This window comes from Triturus cristatus, chromosome 11 (assembly GCF_964204655.1).
Source record: "Triturus cristatus chromosome 11, aTriCri1.1, whole genome shotgun sequence".
Classification (NCBI taxonomy): domain Eukaryota; kingdom Metazoa; phylum Chordata; class Amphibia; order Caudata; family Salamandridae; genus Triturus; species Triturus cristatus.
The window spans coordinates 1018028657-1018056194 of NC_140594.1; the positions used below are offsets into that span (position 1 = coordinate 1018028657).

The window sequence follows — 27538 nt, forward strand, 5'->3', positions numbered from 1 at the left end:
TTGGTGGTATCTGTGTTGATGGTATCTGTGCCACATCCCTCACAGCAATTTAGGATGGGGTAATGTTGGTCTCCAATGGGGCGGGACTAATGTCCATGATGACTGGCTCGTCATCATCATCATCCTCTTCTACATCTACCTGCATGGCTCGCAGGTTTTCTGGAACCTTCCTTTTCCCTAGCCTTGTCTTGTGGCGTATCTCACTCTCGGAGTGAGGTGGCTTCCAAGTGGCATCTAGATCGTCAGAAGGGGGGCTTGCAGAAGAAGTTGATGGACTAACCCTCATTTTCCTTGCTGGGGATCTGAAAGACAATGGGCTTTCTCCTCTTCATCTGCAGGAAGCTGAATCTCCTGAACTGCCCCTACTTTGGGAGTAATAACTATTATTGGGGTGGTTTGGGCTGTTATTGGCCCCTTATTTGAGTTTCCTGCATTGATTGGATAAATGTGATAAGTCAATTTCAACATCACTGATCTTTGAATTGTACTCTGGATTAGACTGGCTGCCTCTACAACAGACTTAGACTTGGGCCTAGGTTGGTGGGGTGGGTCCACTGATGTGGGGGTGCTGCTCCCAGCTTGCTCACTGGATACTGCTGCTGCAGGCCCAATTATTGGTTTCCCAAAAAAGGTCTTGGGCGACATACTGGTCTTGGTAAGTGGCAGTGCCTTCTTCTCACTGGCAACTTTCTTTGTACTGACCTGGTACCTTTCTTTAGGGCCATCTTAAAGATGTCAGCAGCACGCAGTGGCACACGTTGAAGAGATGTCTGTGGTCACACATCACATGACGTCGTGCGCAGCAGGACTTCTGTCTGGCAGCACAATGGGTGATGTTGTCTCCTCCTCTGTGCACCTAACAGCAAAGAAGCAAGCTGAACATCAGTGAAACATGGCAATCATTGTTGTGGTTCAATGACTACTAGTACAAACAAATATAATATATAACTTAGTGTGTGGTCACACTTATTTGTGTTATTAATATTATTGAATTTATTACCTCCATTATTAAAAAACATAACAATAGTGTAGCCATTTGTGAGACTTTGACAGCAGCAAGGGCACTCATGGTGTACTGTGTACAGTACACTCAGGAAGGATAGGGAAGAAGAAGAACAACAAAAATACAAATGTAACAGTTTGGCATTGTGCATCATGTGAGGTGCAGCATTCAGGGAGCTGCAGCTGACAATGGATGGAAGCAATAAGACCAGAGGAACAAAGGAAAGACATGCAGGCCTATGGCTAAAGCAGCAAAGCACACTAACTGCTACCACAAAATGGCCACCAGCCACACGGTCACTAACAAGTCACAACAACTAGCAGGAGGGCTGGAAAACAATGAACTCAAGCAGGCCTATATGGAGTTTGACACAGACTTTAAAAAATGTCCCCTGGCCACATGGGGAAGCTCAGCCAAGGCTAATGCTGGCCCAATATTACAAACACCATTAAACACTGGTCAGACAAAGGAGGCATGCTAAACAAGACAGCTTTAATGCAACAAAGCCAAAAATGAAAATCCACAGGGCTAAAAAAGGTTTGCAAGTTACAAATACACCCAAACAACAAAGGCATTTATTTAACACACGTGAAATACCCCAAAAACACATTTTGCATTTCAATCCAATTGCATCCATGCCCTAAATGCTGTTTAAATTCAACAGACCCCACAGAATGCACCCATGAGTCACTCTGGGCCTACTGGGTGAAAGTACTATTAGCAGGCTACTGGGTTACATATAGTGAAAAAAAAAATATTGCAAATTGATTTCAAAAGTTGGAAAAAATGTAATGAACTGTGCACTAGTTTTCCTTTATAAAAGAAGAACAATTACTCACAAAGAAACAGCTAGGACCCTACTGAAACTACAGGCCACCCACCACAATAATATTTTTTAAAAATGATAAAAAGTACAAACCAATCTAGGTGCAAGGTCTCAATGAAACAAACAACACCAATTTTCCAACTTACTTGTGAAATCTCAAATTCAAAAGTCCTCAAATGCAATGATATATGATGAAGCAGACACAAAGAGTGATCCTTCCAGCTCTAAATCCAAATGAAAAGTGAACAGGAGATGGACAAAGCACTGAGAGGAGCCTGCTGGACAGAACAGGAAGTTTGAGACTCTGGGGCACTTCCTTTCTCCTAATAAAAATAAAAAAAGAAAAAGGACTCATTCACAAAAAAGTGCAGCCAAATGTCAATCTGAGGAGTTTTTTTTTTTAATTCAAGTCATCATCTCGAGAAGGTTTTGATGCTGCTCGGGGAGAACCTTCTCCAGATTGCAGATTCTGTGTGTTGAGGATTGCGTTCTTCACAAAACTTTTGCCGGAACTCCAATGGCGCATCCAAATGACATGTTTGTGATCGCAAACTCTTGAGGGACCGTGCGGCCGGCTAGCAAACCTTGTTGCACTCGCGAATGAATGGGATATCACGTCGGCGATCGCAGGCACCCAGTAAGTTGCTCCTGCATGCGCAAAAATGCATTTTGGGTGCGCGAACGCAAAAAAAACTTCACTCCGTTCCGGAGTGCAGAGTTTATCGGCAACTCCATGTTCTATGCGGAGTTGCCGAAACTCTGCACGGGGAGCAGAGTTTTATGCTCAGGGTTACTATGGTACTGTTGATCCCTGCACCCCGTGGCAGTCACCTGGTGCAGGGATGAACTGCACCTCTTTTCTTTGCAATGAAAACATGCATTCCGGTCAGAATGCATGCTCCCATAGTGAAGGATAGGAGTGCGACTGAACAGTGGGGCATATGTACAATCCTCACTTTCAGTGACATTGTGATGGTGATAGGGGCCTTGCCTTATTTATAAGTCAGCGTTAAGCCACTTGTAAATAAGGCCCCCTTTCACGCATCTCTTAGTATGAAAGGGGAGGGCAATGGGTGTTCCACCGCAACACCCATTGGTTTTCATGTGTGCTGTGTTGTGCAGCACACATGAAAACAGCAAAAGGCTCATTATTTTTATGTACAGGAAGGTCCCCCTTCTTGTACATAAACAATCAATTTTTTTTTAAATGCCATTGTCCAACTTCTGTGTGTGCTGCCTTAAGCACATACATAGATGTTACAAGGTGGCATTTCAATGATTGTTTATGTACAGGAAGGGGGACCTCCCTGCACAGCTAGGCTGTTAAGTGCAGCGCAAGGGAAAACACAGGGCAGCACCACATTCTTGTAAATATGGTGCAGACCTGCGTTTCTGAAGTGGCAGAGTGAGGCTTTAAGCCAGGAAGGCTAATGCCTCACTCCGCCACTTCCCTTGTACATATTCCCCAGTGTTTGGTCACATCCTAATTTCTAGGTTGGGACCACCGACAGGAGGTCGGTAGGTCGGTCAGTCACAGTTCTGAATTGATGTCGGACGGACTCGGATCTGTCCGACATCGAAATCGGGCCCATGGTGTGATATTTATGGTACCTGCTGTGAACTACAAAAGAAGAAGCGGGTTCTCTGGATATGCAGAGAGAAGGTAAAGGAAGGGGGGATAAAGGTGAGAAAAGTGAAAATGGAAATGTTGCAACAATTTAACACAAGTGATTAAATTGTATTAACTTGAAATATCATTTAACATCTCAGGCTTTATGTGTTGAGAAATAAAGTGTAGTATAGTGGTATTCTTAGTATAAAAGTAATATGTCTCAAAGTCATATTGACACAGTTGAGAGAAACTGCTTTGGATGTCACCATAACCACCTCCCCATTGTATATGAAACATTCTTTAATATCCAAGTCTCAGTGTAATAGATAATAGGTTTCCACTTTGGTAAATATTCCGGCATATTATGCATCCACCTCTGTGTTTTCTCCTATAAGTGCCCTTCTTTTCTCCAATTGTGAGAACCCAATACAATGATGGAGACCACTAGTTAACTAAACAAAATCACTGATCCCAGGCTCACTGTGGAAATAGTGGGCAGATCTGAATTTGACCTGCATTTGTGTCCTCTTATTCTACAGCGGACATATACCTGTTAACCATACAATAGCAAAAGTTCTACTGAACACACTGTATCGTTGTTCAACTAGCATATCTCAATCTCAAAACCCAGCTCTTTACATCTTCAAGTTAGTTGACAAGACAGTCTTCCACATGTAATGGAAGTGTTAGACAAATGCAACTAAGTGGGTTATTCAATCAATATTACTTATTTTAACTTCAACTGTCCAAACACAAAACATAACCTTAAACACTTAGTCCTACAAAGTAGCCTGCAGACAAAATAGTCTGTTTATGTATTGTAAAGAATACAGGTGTTCCCAGCATGCCTTCTTTAAGCCCCAAGGTTCTCAGCATAATGCTTGTCTCTCTGCTGATGGTTATGAGTTAAGCTGTTCTGCTATGATGGAAGCAAATGTATTCTTCGGTTAGCTAGCCACTTTTTCTCATATCTGCTAATATCATTTCCTCACAATACACTTGTCCTAGTTCAGAATATCACTCTTACTCCTCAAGGGCCAAAGAAATGCTGTACTCAGTATTGTTAAGCAAAATTGGGAAATGTTAGACATTAATTACACCATTCTTTAATTTTACCAACAACCACAAAAACAGTTGCAGCCTGTGCAGCTAAGAGCGGTGGGGCGGGCGGGGAGTCAACAGTTGACAGCGAGGGAAAATCAAATTTTATAAAAAGAATACGTCTTAACTCGCGCAGTCACGACTGCACAAAAACAAATGAAAGCAGTCATTGTAGAAATTTGGGTTACCGGTTGATGGGGGTGAAACCCTACCCAGGCAGCAGGCACAATTTATGTCAGGGTGAAGTCACACGCTACCCAAATTTAACCTGTGCTTAGCCCTCTAGTAGCTTTGCACAAAGCAGTGAGGCTTAACTTCGAGGTAATGTGTAACGTATTTATACAGCACTTCAAACAGTAACAAAGTGAAAACACAAGATAAGAAAAATATCACAACAATTTTGAAAAATAGAGATCAATTTAATAAATGATTTGCCACCAAAATGGCAATAGGACAATCAGCAGAGATATACAATTAAAACGTTTTAAGTAAAATGTTCTTAAAAGCACAAAGCCCCAACTATGGTCATCATGTTGTGCTAGATGAGACAAAGTCAAAAGTTCAGGCCGACCTCGATGGAGTGTGAGCAGGCTACAGGGACCCAGTTAGACTAGCTGAACAAAAGTACCTTAAACCCTGGTTTGTGGACCATTATCAGATCTTATGTTGAGGATGCATCATGCAGCAGCAGTTCCAAGAAGCTGCAGGGCTGCAATATGGAGCCCTGCATCAATGTCATGGATGACGTCGATGAAGGGCATGCGATGCAAAGTACTGTGTCGAAGATGCATTGCACACCGAAGATTCTGAACAGCTGTGTGGTTGTGGTGCAGAGTCATAGTTGACAAAGCCGTCGATAAGAGACTTGTGATGTGAAGGCCTGTGTCAAGGATGCTTATGGCAGCTGTTCTGAGGAGACTGTAAGCTGCAAAGCGAGCTCTGACGTCGGGGATGCGCAGGTGGTTCAGATGCAAAAGCGGGGAGACGCTTTATGCTGCATCAGTCCCGATTCTCAAGAATCGGGCTGGCAGAGCACCATCAGGCCCACTTGTAAGGGCCCAGGACTAGGTTCGAACCACTCTGGGTGTATGACTTACAGTAGACAGAGTCCAGGTGCTGGGTTCAAGGTGGTTGGAGCCTTTTATGTTTCCGAGGCACTGACCAGGAGGCCAGTCATCTAGCCCTTGGAGCCACTCTGGTAACCTTGAGTACAAGATGCAGGCTAAAGGGCAACAGGGCGACAGAGTAGCAGCACTTAATCCACCCCCAGAGGTGCTTGGAATTTCCTGCCTCCTTGCCCTGGCAATAGACTATTGGGAAACCCTTTGTTTGTGTGCTCAGGCAGAGTCTTAGGGATTTGCAAGTGTGGTAGATGACAGCTGCCCCCGTCATCAGGTCCAGGACAGCCCATCCTGCCAACTACTGTACTATTCACCTTTGTCTCACAGTCTGGGAGCCATACACAAAGACCTACTGCCAGGTACACCTAGTCATGTGACCCAGGAAACCGGTTGCAGGCTCCCAAAGGTTGGGACAAGAAAATTCAAACTTTCTAAAAATGTGATTTCCAGAACTGTGACTTAAAATCCAATTGTACCATTAAAGAAGGTTTTAAATTGCAATTCTTTAGACACCAAGCTATCGGCTCCCAATTGAAAGTTATCACTTACTAAATGTAGGAAATTAACTCAATGGTATCCTATGGGAGAGGTAGGCCTTGCAAAATGAAAAACAAATTTAAGAGTCTTTTACTACCAGAGACTAGCCATGATAGAGGCAGGAGTGGTCACATAATTGCAAGCTCCATCCCTATGCAGGGAAGATCCTGATATAATCAGCATTTCCCCACCCACCTGGCAAGGAAGAATGGTTCACAGTGTCACCTGGGGCACCAGCGGAGGACTGTAGCAGCTTGTGCATTCTTCCAGTGTGCATTTGGTGCTTCAATGGAGCACAGTGAACCACAGGCAGTGACGACTGGTGCTGGCGAGCCCGGGCCCATTGAGAGCCTGGGAGGAAGCTGAGCAGCAGGCTGACCCTGGAGAAAGCACCTAAGCTGCGATGGACCGAAGCAGGAGGCCCAGACCGTGAAGGGGCTGTGGAGTGGACAGCTGCAAAGAGGGTGGATGAGTTGGACCTTCCCCATCCTGTGACCCTGAGTGGTTTGGGCGTACACGAAGAACGGCGATCGACCGAACAGTGAGGGCATTATCTGAGAACTGGAAGTCCAGTTGGAGCCGCAAACTGCAGGACAACAGCGGTGGGGGCCCTCTAAATGGAAAGTTAAGGCTGATATAGGAGTAGGTGAGCCTCCCTTCTCCCACTTTATTTCTGGGAACACCCGAGTCTACGCGGGGCACGGGCGAGTGGACTAGAAGGGAGGAACAGCCTGAGAAGACGATGGGGCCCCCCTTTCCCCATTCAATGCAGAGGGATTGGTGATTGCATGAGGCCCATACAGACAACTGGAAAGGCCCCAAGCACAAACAGGTTAGTGCACTAGGGCAATATACTGGGGCCCAGGCAAACGTTAACCATCTGCTGAGATTTCTGGTCAGATTTAACCTATTGCCGGAGTGCAGTGATATAACCTCTTGTGCAATAAGAAGGTGCGGTACTAACATTGGACTGGTCGACATACCTCAAGGGAGCACCACTGCTTTGCTCCTGTTGAGTTCTGTACTGATAGGTGTTCCGCCTGGCTCACTGTGAGCCCATACAGGTTGGACCAAGGCAGGGAGTGTGCCTCATTTTGTGTGGGAAAAAACACTTCTTCCCTACCCTGGACAGGTTGGAGGCCTGAGAACACCCCTGAACAAAGGAGTGAGGGCCGAGCATACAGCAGGAGGTCCGCCCGTTGCAGATGTCGGTGTTGAATGGGACAGGGTTAGGTTAAAACCTCAATAACCCTTGTGATACCACAATGGTGAAACAGAAGGGTCTCAAGACAGGAGAGAGCCACAAGGCCCTCTCTTTTATTGACATGAGCTCTGCTCAGGCTGGGGCGCCCTTCAGTGCAGAACATGTGCTGCAGGACACTAACACAAAATTCTTGGAACTCCTTGCTGCTGTGCAAAAGCTGAAGACATCACTGGAGTTGAAGTTGGACACACTGATCATTAACATAGGTGTCAAGTTAGAGGAGCACAGTAAACTGAAGGCGATGGTTTCTATACATGAAACCACCACAGGGGAGCTGCAACCTACCAGGTGATGGTTGCCATACATGAAACCACCACAGGGGAGCTGCAATCCACCGTGTCGATGACGCAGGCACAGATTGTGGCATTATAATGAGAGGTGGTCTTTCTGCGGTGCAAAGCAGGGGATGCTCCACTTTCTTTTCGGTGGTTCCAGGCCCTTCGAGTATGGACTAGGCCCTCTCCACTCAGAGCTTCCTCACACCGTGTGGTGTGCTGTTATTCAATTACCATAACAGGGATAATATTCTACAAATTGCCCCCATCAAAGGCCCCTGGCAGGTAGAAAATCAAGCAGTCACCATCTTCACGGACTACACAGTGGATGTGCAGAAGCAGAGGGCTTCACATTACTTAGCAAAAGACAAATATAGGCAAGGGGCTCAAGAATGTTTTAATATTCCTGGCCAAACTCTGGGTCCTGGTGGAAAACAAATTGTTCATCTTTCAATTGCCATAGGTGACCTGGGAGTGACTAGAGACCAGAGAAAAGCATCTACCCTCAGATGAGACCGAGACCAAGGGAAGCTGGCAAAGAGCACTCGCAGACCACCTGTGGGCTCCAAACCTGACTGTCCAAGGAACAAGCAGCTCATGAGAGAGTGCAAGTGGTGACTGAACAGGAAAGAGTGGGGTCCTCCGGCACTGGATTTGGTAACTTGGATGCCACTGGGTCACCTTCATTGTTTGGCTCCCTCCCGGATCAAGTCCAAGGGGCATTATAGGCCCCCCCCCAGGTCATCACGATGACAGCAGAGTTCCTGTGATGACTTTTGCACTGCTGTATCCTTTTTACTGCCCAATGAGCAGAGAGACACTGACTACGTCCATGATCTTGAATATGGCACCGAGGCCTTGTTATGGTGAGATAATGGGGTGGAGAGGATATTTTACTGGAGGAGGTACTTGGGGACACATGCGATTCCTCATTGTACGTGGCAGTTGCCATGTAATACCCCACATCATCCACAGGACTTGTAATTCGGTTAATTAAATCTCATATGTTTGGTGGCCAGCTGCAGCACTGTTGTGCAATGGCCTGGGGAGGGGAGTTCAGGGGAATTCTTTCCTTTGAGTCCATGTGTGCCTTGTTGTATGTGATGTTCCTACCCCCTATACAGACTTAACATGGTTCTACAAAACTATAGACTGCTCACGAGGAATGTGAGAAACATGGGTTCATATGCTAAAAGGCACAGGATTTATTCTTACTTGAGGAGATGCCAGGCAGACTTCCAATGCCTACTGAAGCCACTTCTCACAGTGGTGGAACTCAACAAACTGCATAGGCGCTGGCAGGGTGGAGTATATGGCATTACCTATTCAGGCTATGCCACAGGAGTGTTGGTGTGGGTGTCTCCTAGTGTCAGTCATTGTCCTCCACACTAAGAAAGAGCCTGAGGGATGCTTTGTAACAGTAGGGGGAGCACTGGATGGGTTATCAGTGTCACTGGTGGCAGTTTATGCCCCAAAAGCAGGACTTGTGCCCTTTTTTGCGCCCCTGACAGCCACCCAGCTGGTGGATCCTGTGTAGCCCACGGTCTGATGTGGTGACTTAAATGGAGTCATGGATCTCATAGCAGATAGGGCCATACCCCCGTTACCAGGAGAGCAATCCTGTACAGTCTTCCAGCAGCTACACATCTGGGCACATAACATGCATGTGGGGGAGCTGTAAAGACTGCTACATCTGATGGTAGGGAATACTCCCATTATTTGGTGGCCCACGCTCTGCATTCCAGACTAGACATGGTTTTTGGCTTCCCTGACCTAGTTCAGCAATGTACACAAGCAGAATACTTGGGGTAAACCATCTCTCATCACCACCCATTGCTGATATCGCTCAAGTGAAGGAGGCCTAGGCAGAAAATCCCTATCTAACGTTTACCCACATCTGCCCTAAATGATGCAGGGTTCAATGCACAGATAGGTGAAGCCATGGAGCGATACTCTCAAGAAAATGAGGGGTCTGTTTTGGACACACTGACTGACCGAGATGCACTTAAAGTGGTTCTGACTAGGTTGTGTCTGCAAACAGTGTGTGGTGTGGGGAAGGGCCTGACAGCGGAAGTGCTTACTACAGAGGACAATACTGGGTGTCTCAAAAAAGAATGCGTGGCGTGCCCAGGCTGTTGTTTAGCAGTGGAATAACAGTGAAAGGAGTGTGGGGCACTTTTGTGGAGGTTGTCTAACTTTGACTATAAGACCTACCTTCAGTGTCAACAAAATCTGGGAGAAAATGCCAGCCTCTTACTGGCTTGGCTGTTGAGGTAGGGGTCCCCCAGTTGTCCCATAGCAGCTCTCTTCCACCAGTCGGGATGGGTGGTAAATTTGCAGCTTGTGATCAATGCGACATCTGAGGATTGTTATACTGGGCTATAAGAGGAGACCTTGGGGTGGCGACAGACATGGTTTCTGCATATCTGGCGAGAGTAGGAATTCCCACGTTCAACTTTCTACACTGGCATGTACTGTATAGCCCGTTAACCTTAGAGGAGGTGAAGGGGCGATAGCACAGATTGCATGTGAAAAGTACCAGAATTGGATTGGTTTACCCATTGAGTTCTACACTTCTTACTGGCCCCAATTAGCCCCTAGGTTACTAAAGGTTTATAAGGAGGCATTGTCTTGTGGGTTTCTCCTGAATTCTGAGGGAGGCAGTGATAGTGATGCTACCAAAGCTTGACCACGACTCATTGAATGTGACGTCCACCTGTCTCTTATCCCATCTTAATTTAGACTACAAGGAGCTCAGCAAGATCTTGGCTAATCACCTTGTAGAGGTGGTTGGCACATTAGGGCACTCGGACCAGAATGGTTTTATACCTGGATGTAACACATTCCTCAACCTGAGTTGGGAACTTCACACCAAGGACTGGGCGAGGCGACTGGGGACAGCTGATAGGGTCGCATCCTTAGAAAACGCATTAGACATCCTGGGTGGCCATACCTCATGGCGGTCATGCGCCAAATGGAGATCGGACCATCTTTTTTCAGATGGGTGGCTCTGTTATATACCAGGCCAGTTGCTTGTGTGTGTCCTGGAGGGAGTAACATCGGACCCATTGCCGATAGCCAGAGGGACAAGACAGTGGTGCCCCTTATCTCCTGTATTGTTTGCCCTAGGAATGGAACTACTGGCATGCCTACTATGCAATTGGGCACCACTGTGGGACCTCACGGTGCTCGGAAACCCACAGATCACATCATTATATGCAAACTATGAGTTTCTGTACTTCAGAGCAGACCCTGATGTCCCTCTGTCTGGCAGTAATGTCAGTACTAAATGATTTTAGAAGACTGTTGGAACTCTGCATCAATTGGGATTAATCCTGCCTGACCAGACTACCAGACTACCAGAGAAAGGAATTACAGCACACTAGTCTGGCTTGACAGTTTGACATCCTTAAATATCTGGGGGTTCAGGTATATTATGAGAAGGACACCTCAATGCAACGTAACCTGGGCAAGGACCTGACCTCCATTGGTTGCTTGCTCCCTTTCTAGACCATCTTACCATTGTCAAAGTTGGGTAAGGTCGCCATCTCTGGTGTTGCCCCGACTGTTGTACTTCTTCGTGGCCATTCCGATGGTCATAAGTAAGTCATTCTTCAGGGAACTGCAGGGGTTATTGACAACCCTGATATGGGGTAATGGTAGACAACATGCCCCCATTAGTAGGCTCTATGCCACTTCAGATGAGGGCGGACTGAGTTCCTCCAATAATGAACTATATTATGCTACGATCGAGCTGCAATGGCTCATGCGATGTTTGGTTCGAACCCCACAACTGGAATACTCAGAGTGATGGACAGATTTAGGTGATAGCCCTTTTTATTCAGGCTCGTTAATACTACTCCCCCCAGGGTTTCAGATGGTGTCTTGTTACTAATGGCTCTAGAATGCTTGGAGGCGGTATGCTTGTGGGGGTGCGAAATTCACACTTTATGCTCCCAGCCTTTCAATATGGGTGTTGCCAGAGTGTGCAGTCCTGAGAGGATGTATGTCGTTACAACGCACACTTTTACAACGCATGCACTTACAACGCATTTTTTACAACGCATAATCCATTACAACGCACTACACTTACAACGCATGACACTACAACGCATTTTTAAAAACTACCCTTACAACGCATACCATTACAACGCATAATATTAAATTGCATTTAAGGTAAGTATTAGATAGTATAGGGGTAAAAATTACTTTTCTAACTCCAGGGGGTGCAACAGTAGGGTAAATGTTGGATAGTATAGGGGTAAAAATTACTATTCTAACTCCAGGGGGTGGAACAGTAGGGTAAGTGTTGGATAGTATAGGGGTAAAAATTACTATTCTAACTCCAGGGGGTGCAACAGTAGTGTAAGTGTTGGATACTATAGGGGTAAAAATTACTATTCTAACTCCAGGGGGTGCAACAGTAGGGTAAGTGTTTTATAGTACAGGGGTAAAAATTACTATTCTAACTCCAGGGGGTGCAACAGTAGGGTAAATGTTGGATAGTATAGGGGTAAAAATTACTATTCTAACTCCAGGGGGTGGAACAGTAGGGTAAGTGTTGGATAGTATAGGGGTAAAAATTACTATTCTAACTCCAGGGGGTGCAACAGTAGTGTAAGTGTTGGATAGTATAGGGGTAAAAATTACTATTCTAACTCCAGGGGGTGCAACAGTAGGGTAAGTGTTGGATAGTATAGGGGTAAAAATTGCTATTGTAACTCCAGGGGGTGCAACAGTAGGGTAAGTGTTGGATAGTATAGGGGTAAAAATTGCTATTCTAACTCCAGGGGGTGCAACAGTAGGGTAAGTGTTGGATAGTATAGGGGTAAAAATTACTATTCTAACTCCAGGGGGTGCAACAGTAGGGTAAGTGTTGGATAGTATAGGGGTAAAAATTACTATTCTAACTCCAGGGGCTGCAACAGTAGGGTAAGTGTTGGATAGTATAGGGGTAAAAATTACTATTCTAACTCCAGGGGGTGCAACAGTAGGGTAAGTGTTGATTAGTATAGGGGTAAAAATTACTATTCTAACTCCAGGGGGTGCAACAGTAGGGTAAGTGTTGGATAGTATAGGGGTAAAAATTACTATTCTAACTCCAGGGGGTGCAACAGTAGGGTAAGTGTTGGATAGTATAGGGGTAAAAATTACTATTCTAACTCCAGGGGGTGCAACAGTAGGGTAAGTGTTGGATAGTGTAGTGTAATATTATGTGTTGTAATGGTAGGCGTTGTAATGGAATGCGTTGTAAAGGTAGTTTTTAAAAATGCGTTGTAGTGTCATGCGTTGTAAGTGTAGTGCGTTGTAATGGATTATGCGTTGTAAAAAATGCGTTGTAAGTGTAGTGCGTTGTAACAGTTGCGTTGTAAAGGTTGTTCCCCGTCCTGAGAGTGATGTATTTGACTAGATATTGAAAGGAGACCGGGATCCTAGCCTGGGTGGACATGATATTTGATGAGGGGTTGCACGCCTTCAAAGAACTGACGTTAGATTATGGATTGGGGTGGAACAATTTCTGCATTACTTAGCCCTCACAGGAGTGATGTGGGGGCACTGATTGGGGGATACAACCCATAGGTGTCCCACTGAAGGCGGCACTGACCAGGAGGGATTGCACCAAGGCTGTCACTTACTTACTTATACACTGTCTTGCAGTGGCACTCGCCCTGGGGGACTGAGATACTGCAGAATTGGTGGAAGACTGCACTGTCCACTGAGATATCAGACAAGGTATTGGCCTGTTGCCTTCAATTGGTTTGGTAGGTCACAAGCAATGCTTAGTTCGTCTTATGCAATCTCAATATCTTCACCAAACATATCTGACCTAAAAGGATTGAGAAGATGTACCCAGGGGTGAAGACCGAATACCCTCAGTGCGGGACGAATGAAGCAGACGTTTTACACATTGTATGGTCGTGTGTGGTGACATACCCCTTCTAGCTGCAAGTGACACAGAAAGTGGTGGAGGTAATGGGCAGTCGTTCCCACTGGACCCTGTCCAGTGTACACTAGACACTAGTTTAGTCTAGTCTAGTGTTTTTGTATCATGCATGGCTACGCAGAGTCCTTCAAGTGGTGAACAGGTACAGTAAAATTATAGGCTGCAAGAGAATTAGTCACAGGAAAGCCAAGTCTTCAGAACCTTATGAAAGAGGAGTTCGAGCTCTATTGAGCCCAGATCCAGCTGCAGGGCATTCTAAAGTTTAGGAGCCAGAAACAAAGTGGAATGCCTGCCCAATCGGGATCTTTTGATCCTAGAATCCCTAAGTGTGTGAGCGGAAGACAATCTGAGGGATTTCCCTGACACGTATGGGGAGGCTATTGGTCTCAACAAAGAGGGCCCTTTATTGATGAATGTCCTATTTAAAATGCAGATTGTCTTAAATTGTACTCAGCATTCCACTAGTCACAAGTAGAGAGAGATCTCTAAGAGCCATCCTAGCAGACTCTTACTTGGGGTTTTTCATTACTAGTCGGGCAGAAGCATTCTGCACAGTCTGCATCTTTCTTATGACATAGCAGGCGACAGGGCATTTCCATAATCAACGAGGGCCTGGGTGATCCATCTCCTAGCTATGAACAGGAGAAGGTTGAAAACATTTCTGAACAGTCTCAAGATGCAATAGCAAGGGCCAACCAGCTGTTTGCTTGATGGTCCATCATGAGACAGACATCCAGCCACATCCCATGGCTCTTTATTGCATTTTTTGGGGCTACCAACTTGCTCAAGACATCCGGTAGGGGATTAGAAAGGTTGCTAGTAAAGAGCAGCATCACTTCCGTTTTGCCCTCATTAAGCTTAAATTTGCAGCCAGCCATCCAATTGGCTACTGCGTGAAAGCAGGGGGGTAAGAGAAAGGTGACTGGATCTTGGATCAGGGGAGATTGAAATGACCAACTGAGTGCCATCATCATATGAGACCAATGACAGACCAAATGAATGGATGATCTGGGAAAGAGTGAGCATATAAAGGTTAAACAAAGCTGGACTCAAGGAGGAACCCTGAGGATCCTCACAGCTCAGGGGAAGAGTGGCTGACTAGAAAGGCTGATCCAATACCTTGAAAGGATGATTTTCCACCAAAAGAGGCGAACCACACTGGCCCTTGAAACTCTCTGAATACACTGAGTATTTCTAAGAAAACGAAGGGGCTGCAGCACTTTCAGAACCTGGCTTTGTTTTTTGCAAAGCGATGTATAGCCTTGGCATGGAAATCAGCCACAGATGATCCTTTGAGCAGGCCGCAAGCTCAAATGTGTAAATGGGCTGTAGCTGAGCTAGTGGTACATAGAATGTTGAGTACAAAGGGAGGGGGAGAGGCAACTGGGATATCTACTTGGAGAAGCTAGAGACAAATTCCGATGACCGCCCTCCATAAATTCACTGGCATTGTGCACAGAGAGCTGTGTAGAACGGAGGAGACAAGCAAGTCACCCAACTACTTGTTTCACAAAGGTGGCATGGAGGCAAGGTATCATGGGAGCCGAATATTGACTAATAAGCAATAGCAGGATCGTTTGACAGGAAAGACTCTTAGTGGATAGTCGAGAAACAGGCAGGGCACTGGAAGACACACGGGGGAGAGAAGGAGGGCTGGATATGCACACACATGGTCTATTTTATTGATTATTTTCTTATTTCTTTTTCCCATTGTTCTTGTTTAAACGAGCTGTTTTTGCCATTGCCTCTTCTCCTGGTTTTTCTCATATGCTGACATGTGTTCTTTCTGTTGTCTTTTTCAAGCATACTTGTTCCTCCATGGTGAATGGTACCTATGTAGGGGAGCAGGGGGCCCAATCATGGTCTGTTGGATATTGTGATGATCAAGCATGAACAATATGTATCTGACTTCCCTTCTCAGTCCAGGACTATTGATACTGTATGTGATTTGTGAGTTTTTCACTACCAGAGCATGTAAAAGTTGAAAGTACATGACATATGCTGTATCCTGCCCTATGGGCTGCTTAGTGCCTTCCCTGGAGGTGACTCAATATGTGGTAAAAAGGAAGGTTAAGACTTGGCAAAAGGTTTATCTTGTCAGGTCAAAATGGCAGTTTAAAACTACGCACACAAGCTGCAATGACAAGCTTGAGATAGGTTTAATGAGGCTAAGTGGGTAGAACAGTCAGTGCTGCAGGCCCACTAGTAGTGCTTATTTTACAGGCGCTAGGTACAGATAGTACCATTTTACTGGGGTCTTACAAGTAAATAAAATATGCCAATTTGACAAAAGCCAATATTAAGATGTTTAAAGGAGAGAGCACAAACACTTTAACACTGGCTATCAGTGGTAAAGTGTGCAGAGTCATAAAAGCTGACAAAAACGGTTTCAGAAAAGAGGAGGGTGCAGGCAAAAAGTTTGGGGATGACCCTGCAGGAAGGGCCAAGTTCAACAGTCATGAACCCATGTCAAAAGGAAAAGTGTTGATATATGGGTACCTTTTGCAGTAATGGAGAAATGTACTTTATTTCATTTTTTCATTACCCAACCTGGTACTAACGCATGCAAGCTGTAATCAGCAACACAGGTATAAAGCATATACTTTTCTGTCTTATAAGGGAGATTTTCTCCCTTTTCCAAAATTTAGAGTTGAGCAGCTAATGATCTAAGAGCTGGACTAAGTGAACATTCTCCAGCGTTGCCATAGTTATGTCTTTAAGCCTGTGTTTGTTCTTACAGTGAGCTAGTGTGTAACTTAACAGCATGACAAATCTGCAAACGATTAGTTATTTTCGCTGAAATGTTTTATTAACCCTGGAAATCAAATGAGGCTCAATGTCATCCACATTGCAGTTCTCCTTTTCAGATCTTATACACCTCTGAATGCACACAGGGTATCTAGTATGGATGATACATTAGAATCAATATAATGTGCATACAGTGACTTATCATCTGCATGTAGGAAAATGACATTGTTGGAATGGGTGAAAATGATGTCAATGAATGACATGATATGTGCAGGCCCAACAACAACAATATCAGTAAATGCAATGTGAACGTATACCATAGCCTGTGCTCACATAACCACATGAATGCCCATCAATGCAATGTCACTGTATAACGTAACTTGTGCCCGCACGACAGTGCCGACATCAGCAATAATGATACCAATGTATGTCATAATTCATTCTCGTACAATAATATCATTGTTGCCAATATGAGCAATGTCCATGTACATTCAAATCAAACATATCTTTGACAGTGCCAGTAAGAACAATGTTAATGTAGAAGACGACAACTGTGTGCTCCATGTTAATAATGTTGATAAAAATGATACCAGTTGCTGCCATATTATTTGTAGGAGTTCCAATGTACTCACATTATTGCTCTAAGACTCACCCAAGGTGACCTCCCCATCAACCTCAAGTCAGAAATACGTGGTATGGCTGATCCTGAGACCCGCGCCTATCGAGTAACAGATTTCAGGTGGAGTCCCCCATAAACTAAAGACAAACACGCACCCAGGATATCCCTGGTCAATTCCACAGATCGATAGTTGCACCACAAACAAGTCCGAGGTAATTGGCCCCAATAAAACATGTTTGGCCAAAGGCTGGCGTTTCCCAGACATACCACAAAGCTAGATGCCACATGTAGATTAGTGCACTGAACCAATTAATACACAACATGCACACTGTGAATAGTGATCACACGTTCCTCATGCTGGATATCTAGACACATACACACTGGCCCCGGTATTTCTCCCAGAGGTCGAGAGCCATCTGTGTCCTTATCAGATGCACTTATTCGATTGATTTACAACTAAAATGCTCTTTAGGAATGTAGAGATCATTTTATTGTACCCCATGAACTGTATAACTTGTCGTCAAAATGTTGTACACCAAGAGATTTTGAGCACATGCACTGTATCCAGGCTCTCCCGTCCTCAGTGTTTAATTAAACCAACTTGTTCCTGTTTTGCCAAGCGCCTCTAGTCTTCATTTATTTAAGGTAAATTCATATCCAAGAAACAACATGTAGGTCATTAGATATTCAAATTCTCCAGGTGACATCATGAGTTCACATTTTTACTGCCAGACTGCCAGGGGCTCAATTGCCTCGACAAACAGTAATCGGGATAGTGTGCATCCCTTCTCATTCCCCTGATAAGAATCAGATATATGATGGTCAATTTTGGCCCTAGCTGTTGGTCTGGTGTAAAGAATCCAGCAAACAGTCTGGGGGCCTATGCTGACTCCCTCAAAATCCTAATCATGTAGCTCCAACTTAGCCTGTTCTAAATCTAGTGACAATCACAGCAGATCATGGTCATAACCGTGAGGCACTCTCCAAAATATGATAAAATCTATTGATTTTTAGAGAGGTGCTGCAACACCGAATAAAGCCATTGGTCATCACAAATTAGTTCAAAGAGCTTGTGAAGCAGCTTTTCAGCAAGTATTTTGCTCAGAATTCTGAACTCTATTACTTAATTTCTAGTAGCTAGGAGATACCCTAAGTCTTTGGCCTTTCAAAATAATTTAGGGAGGCTTAGAATCAGTTGGGCCTGGCAAGCCACATTGATTTTAATGGGCAGGCTGTAGATCCCTCATTTTTCCCTCCGGGAGCATGAAGATAGATTTGCAGATCTCCTGTTCATAAACAGAAGCTTACATACCTTCCATGTGGTCCAGAGGCACCTAGGGCAATATCACACCTGACAGAAATTTGTTCAGGGCATCAGCACTGGGGTCACTTCTTACTGAGCATAATTCTGCATAGTAAAGCTCCAAAGGTGTCCTAAGAATAAAATTAGAAGGATTTACCTGCAAGCCATTATAAACTTCAGATCCCTTCCAAACCCTTACACTAAACATCAAAGACCTCTCTCAAAAAAGTGTAGTGAATCCACTCTGTAATATTAGAAGTGCCGGGCAGAGGATTCAATGTTTCAGCATGCCACGTGTCAGTGTGAGGGCGAGTCTTTTTTTAAAATAAGGACTATTATCTTGGAAGGAGGTTTCATTAACCAATTTGGTATGAAGGATCGCTCTATTCCGTCCTTCGCACCAGTCCTCACACCAGTCCAAATCAAGACAAAAATCAAACCATGGTCAATAAAAGTCGCTCCGTGAGACGCCCATTAACCTTGGTTTGATGCTGCCTGTCGCATGCACTAGGCTCAGCCACACAGGTGAAGTAGCATTTGTATTGTGACAAGCGAAAAAATACTGGGTGTAGGAATTTTGTGAAATCCTGCTGATAACCAGAAGTTTACGTCATAGAAATTCAAGGAATTGTGTGGTGACACCCATGCAACTCCCATGGAATGCTTTTCCAGGGCAGAGTAATGCAATGCAGTGATTTCCGCATTTTCATTACTCCAGATTTAAGAAGCCACTCAGGGCCTCGCAAGTTGGCCTTGCGTGGCTTCATAAATCTGGCTTTTGGGTTGCATTGCGCTTGCACCACAATGCGTGGTGCAAGCGCAACACAACAGGCTCATAAATATATCACTTAGTTTATTTGGGAAAGTTGTGGTGTCATTCCTTTTAATTCCCCCCCTCCCATCTTTTGGTTTGATGATCAGGAGTGCACAAATAACATAACATAGCCAAGCATAGCAAAGCATGTCATAACATTACATATTATCTCATAGCATAGCAGAGCACTATAGGACATAACATAGCACAGCATGAGAGGGCATGACAGAGCACAATAAAACAGAACGTGAAGTAATTTAACATAACCTAATTTAACATAACCTGAAATGACTTAACATAACATTTATAGTAGCAGTTTGCTATCCAGTAGAACTCATGATATTTTTCCCCTTTCCAGCCCCTTCAATTCCGTTCCAATCAACCCATTATGACTGCAGTACTGAATATCAACACCAACAATATCATGGCATACTAATATTGAGAACAGAATATCGAGGGAAAAAATATCAAAAGGAAAGTGCATATAGGGAAGTATAGATCAACATCTACGTACCTTGAAGATATTTGGACTGTGCAGGTAAATATATGTGGTTAATAGGTATGGAAAATACTTATCTGTCAATATTTTATTTTTGATATTCTGTCCTCTATATCCTCTCCCATCGATTTGATATTCAGGGGGCACACCACCCATTATTGTTGTTGATGTATAGCAAATGCACTAATAGGCCAACATTACCACTACCATGTTTCACACCTGTTAAGAATACATCATTTGTAAATACTAAACTAAAAAGTAAGCCCTTTCTTCTCTGAGAGTCTCCTAGAAAAAACGGATCTTGCTGGCACAAGAAAGTCACTGTTTCAATTGTTTGCCATTTGCTGTGCTCATGTAGCGTTGATATGTGACTAAATCTGCACAAAGTGGACTATATAATCCCTTTAATATTGGAGTCATACTCTGTGATGTTGTTTCTAGAGAATTTATGTGCCCAGTCCACCACCATGTAACACTCTGCCATTGCCTCTATGCCAGGATCCAAATTGCTTAAAATTCGTAATTGTTTAAAAAGTTGGATGCTTTTTGTGAAATAACTGTATTCTTGACTCATCTTTCAGTACTCAGCTATGATAAACTATGGCGTCTTGTTTGTGTGTTTTCCTTCCAGCATTAGATACCCCCTAATTTACATTTAACCTAAAGTAGTTGTTGACAAAACATAATTTGTGCAGTTGTGGCACCTCCAGCAACCTTAGCTTGTTGAAAAAAAATGGCAGGTTGTTGTTTTGTATTGATTGTGATTGCCCCCTATAGCTGAATCCAATGTCAATGGTACACTAATATAGGTGAGATTTTCAGTGTTCATTGTTTTATTGCTTATAGATTTGAGAGCACATTAAAGAAACAGAGCATCATCCATTCTAAAGGCACTTTATGGAGAAAATAGCTGAGGGAAAATGGCCAGACAAAAGGGCTCTGATAATGTTGAACTGGAGGAGCTGGGAGAGAAACTGACAGGCTCAACTAGCAGCATCAACAGCAACAACAAGGTAAGTAGTGCCAGCAGAATGAAAAAACAGTGGTCTAATAAATAGATGTTCTGTTCATGTACGAGTTTAAAATTAGATAAAAAGCTAACTAGTTGCTCTAAAACTGTCTAATGGCTATATGCAAACAACACACGCAAGGTTCATGGTCTCATTAAATCATTTTCATTCCAAACTTAAAGCCAGAAAAGTGAAGAGCCTATATAGATGTTCCAAGGAACATTTGGTATTTGTAATGGTTGTTGTTTTACTTTTATGACTGGTGAGAAAGGGGATTATTAGTTTAAGTGGATGGAAGTCCACTGCTAGGAATAATGTCTCTATTCTTGTTAGGTCCATTAAAGATTTAATATCACAATTCTTATTAGATCCAGTAAAGTTTTCAGTAACTTCCATGATCTCACTCCTTACTAGCACCAAAAAGAGCAAAGTATCAACTGCAGGCTACTGGATGTGCTAGATCAGAACAAAGGTAAGGTACAGGACCAACCACAATGGAGCGTGGGTCAGATACAAGGACAAGGCTGGTCCAGGTAAAAAAGTTACCTTTGGACTTGGACATTTTTGGAGAAGGAACAGTCCTCAGTGGGACAAGGCTGCAGGCTGGCTCTGTGAACAGGCTCGTCGATGATGGGTTAACAAAAGAGAAAAGAGAAAGTCTCAGAGAAGTCATCGACTCAGAGATTCTGAGTGGGAAAAGTCTGAAGTTATCGCCCAGGCATCAACGTCAATTGGATGCTTCTTGGCATTGAGTCCGGTGAAAATGTCTTCTTTTGTACTTTAACTCTTCTCTGGAAGTTGGATTCCTTTAGAGGGTCTCTCTGGAAGTTGGATTCCTTTAGAGGGTCAAGGCTGCAGGCTGCAGCCAGACAGCGTTTAGCACTGTCGGATGTCGGTCAGTGGCGGTACCGCTGAATCAGATTGCTGCTGCAGAAAAGAACAGAGCAAATTCAGGCCCACTGGCAATACATCCTCGGGGAATTGGTTGGCTGGTAAGTACCAGTATCATGACTTTCCTCCAGGCAAAAAGTCTAGAAAGAGTTTCTAAATCCCAATTTTTAGTGTTACACAGGAGTACACTATGCCTAGTTAAGGAATGTAGGACCTCAGGAACAGGATTTGGGGACTCACTCCAACAGGAGCCACTGGCAGGGTCCAGGGAAGGTCTACCTGTAAATGGTCAACTGAACTTTTCTAGGAAAGTGGGCATCTTACAGCTTTTGTGGCACTATGTGTTAGACCTGACAGCTTTATGATGGTCTTCTCCCCAACTTTCTGCCTTCCTCCTCCACTTTTCTGACCTTGTTTTTGCTGGTATGAGGACTCTACGCAATTAACACTGCTACACAGTGCTAACGTGCTTGTGCTCTCTCCCCTTAACATGGTAGCATTGGTTCATACCCAATTGGCAAATTTCCCTAGTAAAGTGCACTACATGTGCAAAGGGTCTGTTAATTAAATGTAGTGTGCCAGTAGCACTGATTGGGTCACCCATTTAAATAGCCCTCTAACCATGTCTAAGGCCTGCCATTGCAGAACTTGTGTATGCAGTTCACACTACCATGTCGACCTGGCAAATTAAACCTTTTGCCAGGCCCAAACATTTTCTTTTTATCTATATAAGTTAACCCTAAGGTAGGCCCTGGGCAACTGAGAGGGCATGGTGAATGTATCTAAAAGTCTGGACATGTAGTTTAAACTTTTATATATCCTGGCAGTGAACAACACTGAACTGGCACTTGGGGTCATTTTTGGTCAGAAATTCTTACCGTTGGTCCAGGCGTAGCCGTTGGTCTCTCCCCGCCGCCGCAGCCTCTCACCTCAGCGCGGCTGCAGTGAGGGAGGGACCACAAGTCCCACGAGCCTTCGCGGCAGGAAGCCGCCACCGCACATTTCGCGCCAGGAGGCGCTCAAATTTGAGGAGAGCCCCGGTGGAGCGGGCGCTGTGCTGAACTGACACTTGGGGTAATTTTTGGTCAGAAATTCTTACCGTTGGTCCAGGCGTAGCCGTTGGTCTCTCCCCGCCGCCGCAGCCTCTCACCTCAGCGCGGCCGCAGTGAGGGAGGGACCACAAGTCCCACAAGCCTTCGCAGCAGGAAGCTGCCACCGCACATTTCGCGCCAGGAGGCGCTCAAATTTGAGGAAAGCCCCCGCGTCGCGGCATCACGCGCGGGTGGCGCCGGGTTAAGCCCGGGACAAGGGCGGGACCGTCTGTGGCCGTCCGAGGCCGATTGAGGCTGGGCTGGGCCCCCTTATTAACATTTACACTCTTGCTATTGGACGCTTTAACTGTCCGGCAGTGTTCAGATAGGTTATCTTTTAATTTCTCCCTGACGTGTATGAGAACTTGCGACATAGTGGGATTTATCTGTCTTAATTTTGTGTTTTGTCTATCTGGACATTTAGACTCTTTGCATTTCGTGCATTACAATTGCAACATGGCCAAAGTTACTAGGGATACGAGAGGAGGTTCTGGTACCTTATATGCTTTCCTTAAACGGGCTGAAACAGCAGTTGCCAAAGAGATTGAACTGGTCGAGAGGAGATTATCCCTTAACCCTATGTGCAACATCATAACCACTTTGAATAGTGCCCCTCCAACTTCCTCCATGAGTAGTCCTAATGCTTTGCCAGATTTGTCTTATGGTTCAGCTGTCCTGTCAAATGAGGTTCTCCCCAGGGGAGCTACTCCCATTCATACTTCATGCCCATTTACCATCAGCCAGTCCCCTTCCCCTCCTAATACACGTACTAGGCAGGCACTTGGTGAGCAAGCTACTAGACCTAAACAGCCCCAAAGAAAGCGAAAGGCTGTTAGTGCTAGTAAGAGTAACAAACCTAAAGCTAAGCAAGCTAGGAGATGTCCTACAACCACTGTCCAAGGTCCACAAATAAGAAGCCAACTGCCTCAGGACAATCCTACTACCACCCTACCAGAAAGCCTTCAGATTATCCCCCCCGTTGACATATCTAGTGAGGGTGATTTTATGTCTAGATTTACGGTAATTTTGAAGGAGCGCATTAAGGCCTTGATCATTCCGGTTTTGGCCAAACTTGAGATAATTGATTCTAGACTACTAGACTTGGAGAAACAAATATTAACTCAACAGGGTTCCCTCCTAGGGTCTAAACAAATAACATCATGTCTTGATAGTGTTCCAGTGCAACTGCCTTTAGTAAATCGTTTGGATATTGGTGTACACGCATCTGGAGCACAGGCTGTACTTCAGACAACTATTGTCCCTACAAACCCTATCCAGCAAAGAGATTCTATCTCTGCCAGAGAGATCCCTAGGACCATTACAAAAGATACTCATTGTATCTCTATGAAACACCCCAAATTTCATCTCCCCCCAGAGGCGTGCCCGTATTCTATAATTCTCGCCAATGTCCCCAAAATACCAGATGGGAGGGAGGAACACTGGTCTTCACTAAAAAACAAAGTATTACATCACTTAAAGACCAGAACAGTGTTGGGTGGTGCTTTGTATTCAAATTTTAAGATGGTTCGTAGGGTGGAATGGATAGGAGATACCAAAAAGAGTTTGGAGGGAGACTGTGTAGTGGTTAATTTTGCATCCCCCCTATTGATTGAACACATCTTAAGACAGGCAGGCTCCCTGATTATTCACCATGATCGTATTAATATCCTTCCCCTAGGATATTTCTATCCTCCCTGTCCCAAGGTTCTAACAACTAGGAGAGATTTAGCCGCTTGTCCTGACCATTATGTTAGACCTACCCCAATTAGCAACAGATTGGAGGTATTGAGCTCATTAGACTGTAACGATTGACTTGGCCATAGCCCAGTTTCAGATTTACGAGGAACACATACTGTTGCTCCTCCCGGTGAGATTGTCTCTCCGCGAGCTGATCCACATTGTGATTCTTGTCCACTCCAATCTGGGGTTCAAGTTACTGGAGCTATACAGGAAGTCTTGTCAAGTGCTATCCAAGGTTATGATGTGCCCAAGGGCCTCTCGTCCCTAATTTCTTGGAATGTGGCAGGGCTTAGGAATAAGGTCGCATCCACTGATTGGTCCAATTTTCTTAATAATAGGGATTTTATACTATTACAGGAAACATGGTCGGCCAACTTGGATTATAGACCTGGTTATCTTAGTTTCTATGTTCCTGCTGTTCCCAGTCTACATGGAAGGGCTAAGGGGGGTCTCTTAATGTGGATCAAACAGGACAGTGGATACAATTTGACCCAGCTGGATTCCAAAAGTAATGATATTTTGCTTGTACTTGTCCAGTGCCCTGGTCAAAAAGATCTTTATGTTTTTAACGTTTATGCCAGAGGGTTACCCGGGGGTAAATCATCAAGGGTTGTGGAGGAGTTGGACCAGCTCCTGGACACGTATTGCAGAAATGGTTATGTCATAGTAGCGGGTGATTTTAATTGCTGCTTCGAGCCCCTGGACACCAATGACATTGACCTCACGTATGATGAGGATAGTGCTTGGAATATTCCCCACTTGACATTATCGCCAATTAAGAAGTGGACGGAGGCTGCATTACAGCTTAAGGTTCTTTGTATTGGTCATGGGCTCCGCGCAACAAATGGTAGATCAGTCTCTGATAAGCAAGGGGCCTTTACGTTTAACAATGGCCTTCGGAAAAGTCGCATTGATTATATACTCACTAACAAAGAACATTGGTTTAGAATTAGGGATATGGAAGTGGTGGCAAGAGTAGAGAGCGATCATGACCCTCTACTACTTTCCTTCCAACTATCAAAAAACAATTGTCAGGAGCCTCCTTCTAAGAAGGCTGAAGTTGCTATAACCAATGACTCAAGGCGTGTTAAATGGGTAAATTGTTTGGGGAATGAGAGGCAGATTTTAACCATTAGGAAATTAATTATCGAAGCTAATAATGCCTTACAAAATTCTATTGCTCAGGAGGAAGATTTGGGTAATATAAATATTATCCATACCCAATTCTTTAATCAACTCAGTGTCTTCTTTATAAAGCAGACCCATGCTAAACCCAATAGACCAACCAGAAAGGAGAATCAGTGGTATGGGAAATCCTGTAGGAGTGCATATCGGTCCTTGTCAGATGCTGTAAAAACTAAAGATATTGTCTTCATCAGGAATGCTTGTGCATTTTATAAAAAAGCACAATATGAAGCCAAATGAGCATGGGATCAGGAATACTGGAGGGACCTTCACTCTGCCAGCAAAGAACGTTCCATGTGTTCCTTCTGGGACCTGATTAGGTGGGGAAGGGGTTCAAAGAGAGAAGAACCCACTAACTTTGTGCCACCCAATTTGTGGGTTTCACATTACGCATCTCAGTTTGCGTCTAATGAAGTACCGGAGAATTGCTGCCCATCAATTACTGCCTTAACTAAGGATATAGCTCCTCTGGTTTTTACTCTAAATGAGGTGAATAATGTGTTGAAATCCCTCCCTAAAGGCAGAGCGCCTGGTTTAGACTCGGTCCCGGCTGACTTGTTTATGCATGACAAGGAATTATGGGCACCGTACATCTTGTGCCTAGCAAATTGCATATCCAAAGGCACACCCATACCTTATACCTGGAAGGGAGCTCAGATCATTCCGATCTTTAAGAAGGGTGAACGTTCTGACCCAGGTAACTACAGACCTATAAGCCTGATTGACTGCATACAGAAGGTGATAGCTAGGCTTGTTTTACTAAGGATTCAAGGTTGGATCGAAGAGGAGGAAGTCCTTTCACCTCTCCAGGCCGGTTTTCGCAGTCACACAAGTACCATAGACCAGGTACTTAGGTTTTTGTTAATTTACTGGCGGGTGGTCTTATTGGGTGAGGGTTTGCTTTTTGCAGCCTTTGTTGATCTTAAATCAGCCTTTGATTTAGTCCCCCGAGCAAAAATGTGGTCAGTTTTTATAGATCAAGGCATGCCTCTGGATATTTTAAACCTTTTAATGAAATTACATGAGGACAATTTTGCCCAAGTCAGATGGAATCAATCGGGTAATGTCACAGATAATTTTCCAATTGCTAGGGGTGTTCGCTAAGGGTGCGTTTTAGCCCCAACCTTATTTTCCTTATACATCAACGGGGTGATCAACTATTTTAAGGATACTCCTACTGATGCCCCCAAGTTGGATGGCAAGTTGATCCCCCTGTTGATGTTTGCAGATGATACTTTGTTAATTTCTAAAACTCAACAAGGCCTTCAAAAAGCTATTGATGTGTTTGAAGTTTTCTGCAAGGATCATGGGCTTATTGGAGGCAGGTGTTTGACCACGAACTTTGGAAGCTGCACGGCGGAGCCTTTTGCCGGTAAATACGGGTTGCTGACTCTTTTGGGAGCATCTGTGAACGGAGCCGGGACTGCGAGTACCAGCGGCCCCTCTGCTGACACACATTGGCCGCAGCTGTTGACTCTTCCCGGCCCCTCCCTCCATCTCCACAGCCCTACATAGCGCCTCACGGCCCCCGCTTCGCGGGCGCCGTTCGGAGGCAGGTGTTTGACCACGAACTTTGGAAGCTGCACGGCGGAGCCTTTTGCCGGTAAATACGGGTTGCTGACTGTTTTGGGAGCATCTGTGAACGGAGCCGGGACTGCGAGTACCAGCGGCCCCTCTGCTGACACACATTGGCCGCAGCTGTTGACTCTTCCCGGCCCCTCCCTCCATCTCCACAGCCCTACATAGCGCCTCACGGCCCCCGCTTCGCGGGAGCCGTTCCGAGGCAGGTGTTTGACCACGAACTTTGGAAGCTGCACGGCGGAGCCTTTTGCCGGTAAATACGGGTTGCTGACTGTTTTGGGAGCATCTGTGAACGGAGCCGGGACTGCGAGTACCAGCGGCACCTCTGCTGACACACATTGGCCGCAGCTGTTGACTCTTCCCGGCCCCTCCCC

At 44.8% G+C, this 27538-nt stretch overlaps 1 protein-coding gene across 2 annotated transcripts in view; it reads left to right on the top strand.

The window, feature by feature from the left end:
* LOC146785847 (maltase-glucoamylase-like) overlaps window positions 1-27538 on the top strand; it is a 783978-nt gene that overhangs the window by 43623 nt on the left and 712817 nt on the right. The window contains exons 2-3 of one of the 2 annotated variants that reach the window (XM_085635202.1): window positions 19526-19705; window positions 20513-20679. In XM_085635202.1, the coding sequence (XP_085491328.1) occupies window positions 20587-20679 (93 nt within the window). In that variant the 5' untranslated portion in view covers window positions 19526-19705; window positions 20513-20586. The remainder of the gene's footprint in view (window positions 1-19525; window positions 19706-20512; window positions 20680-27538) is intronic. The other variant, XM_085635203.1, reaches the window with a different exon arrangement.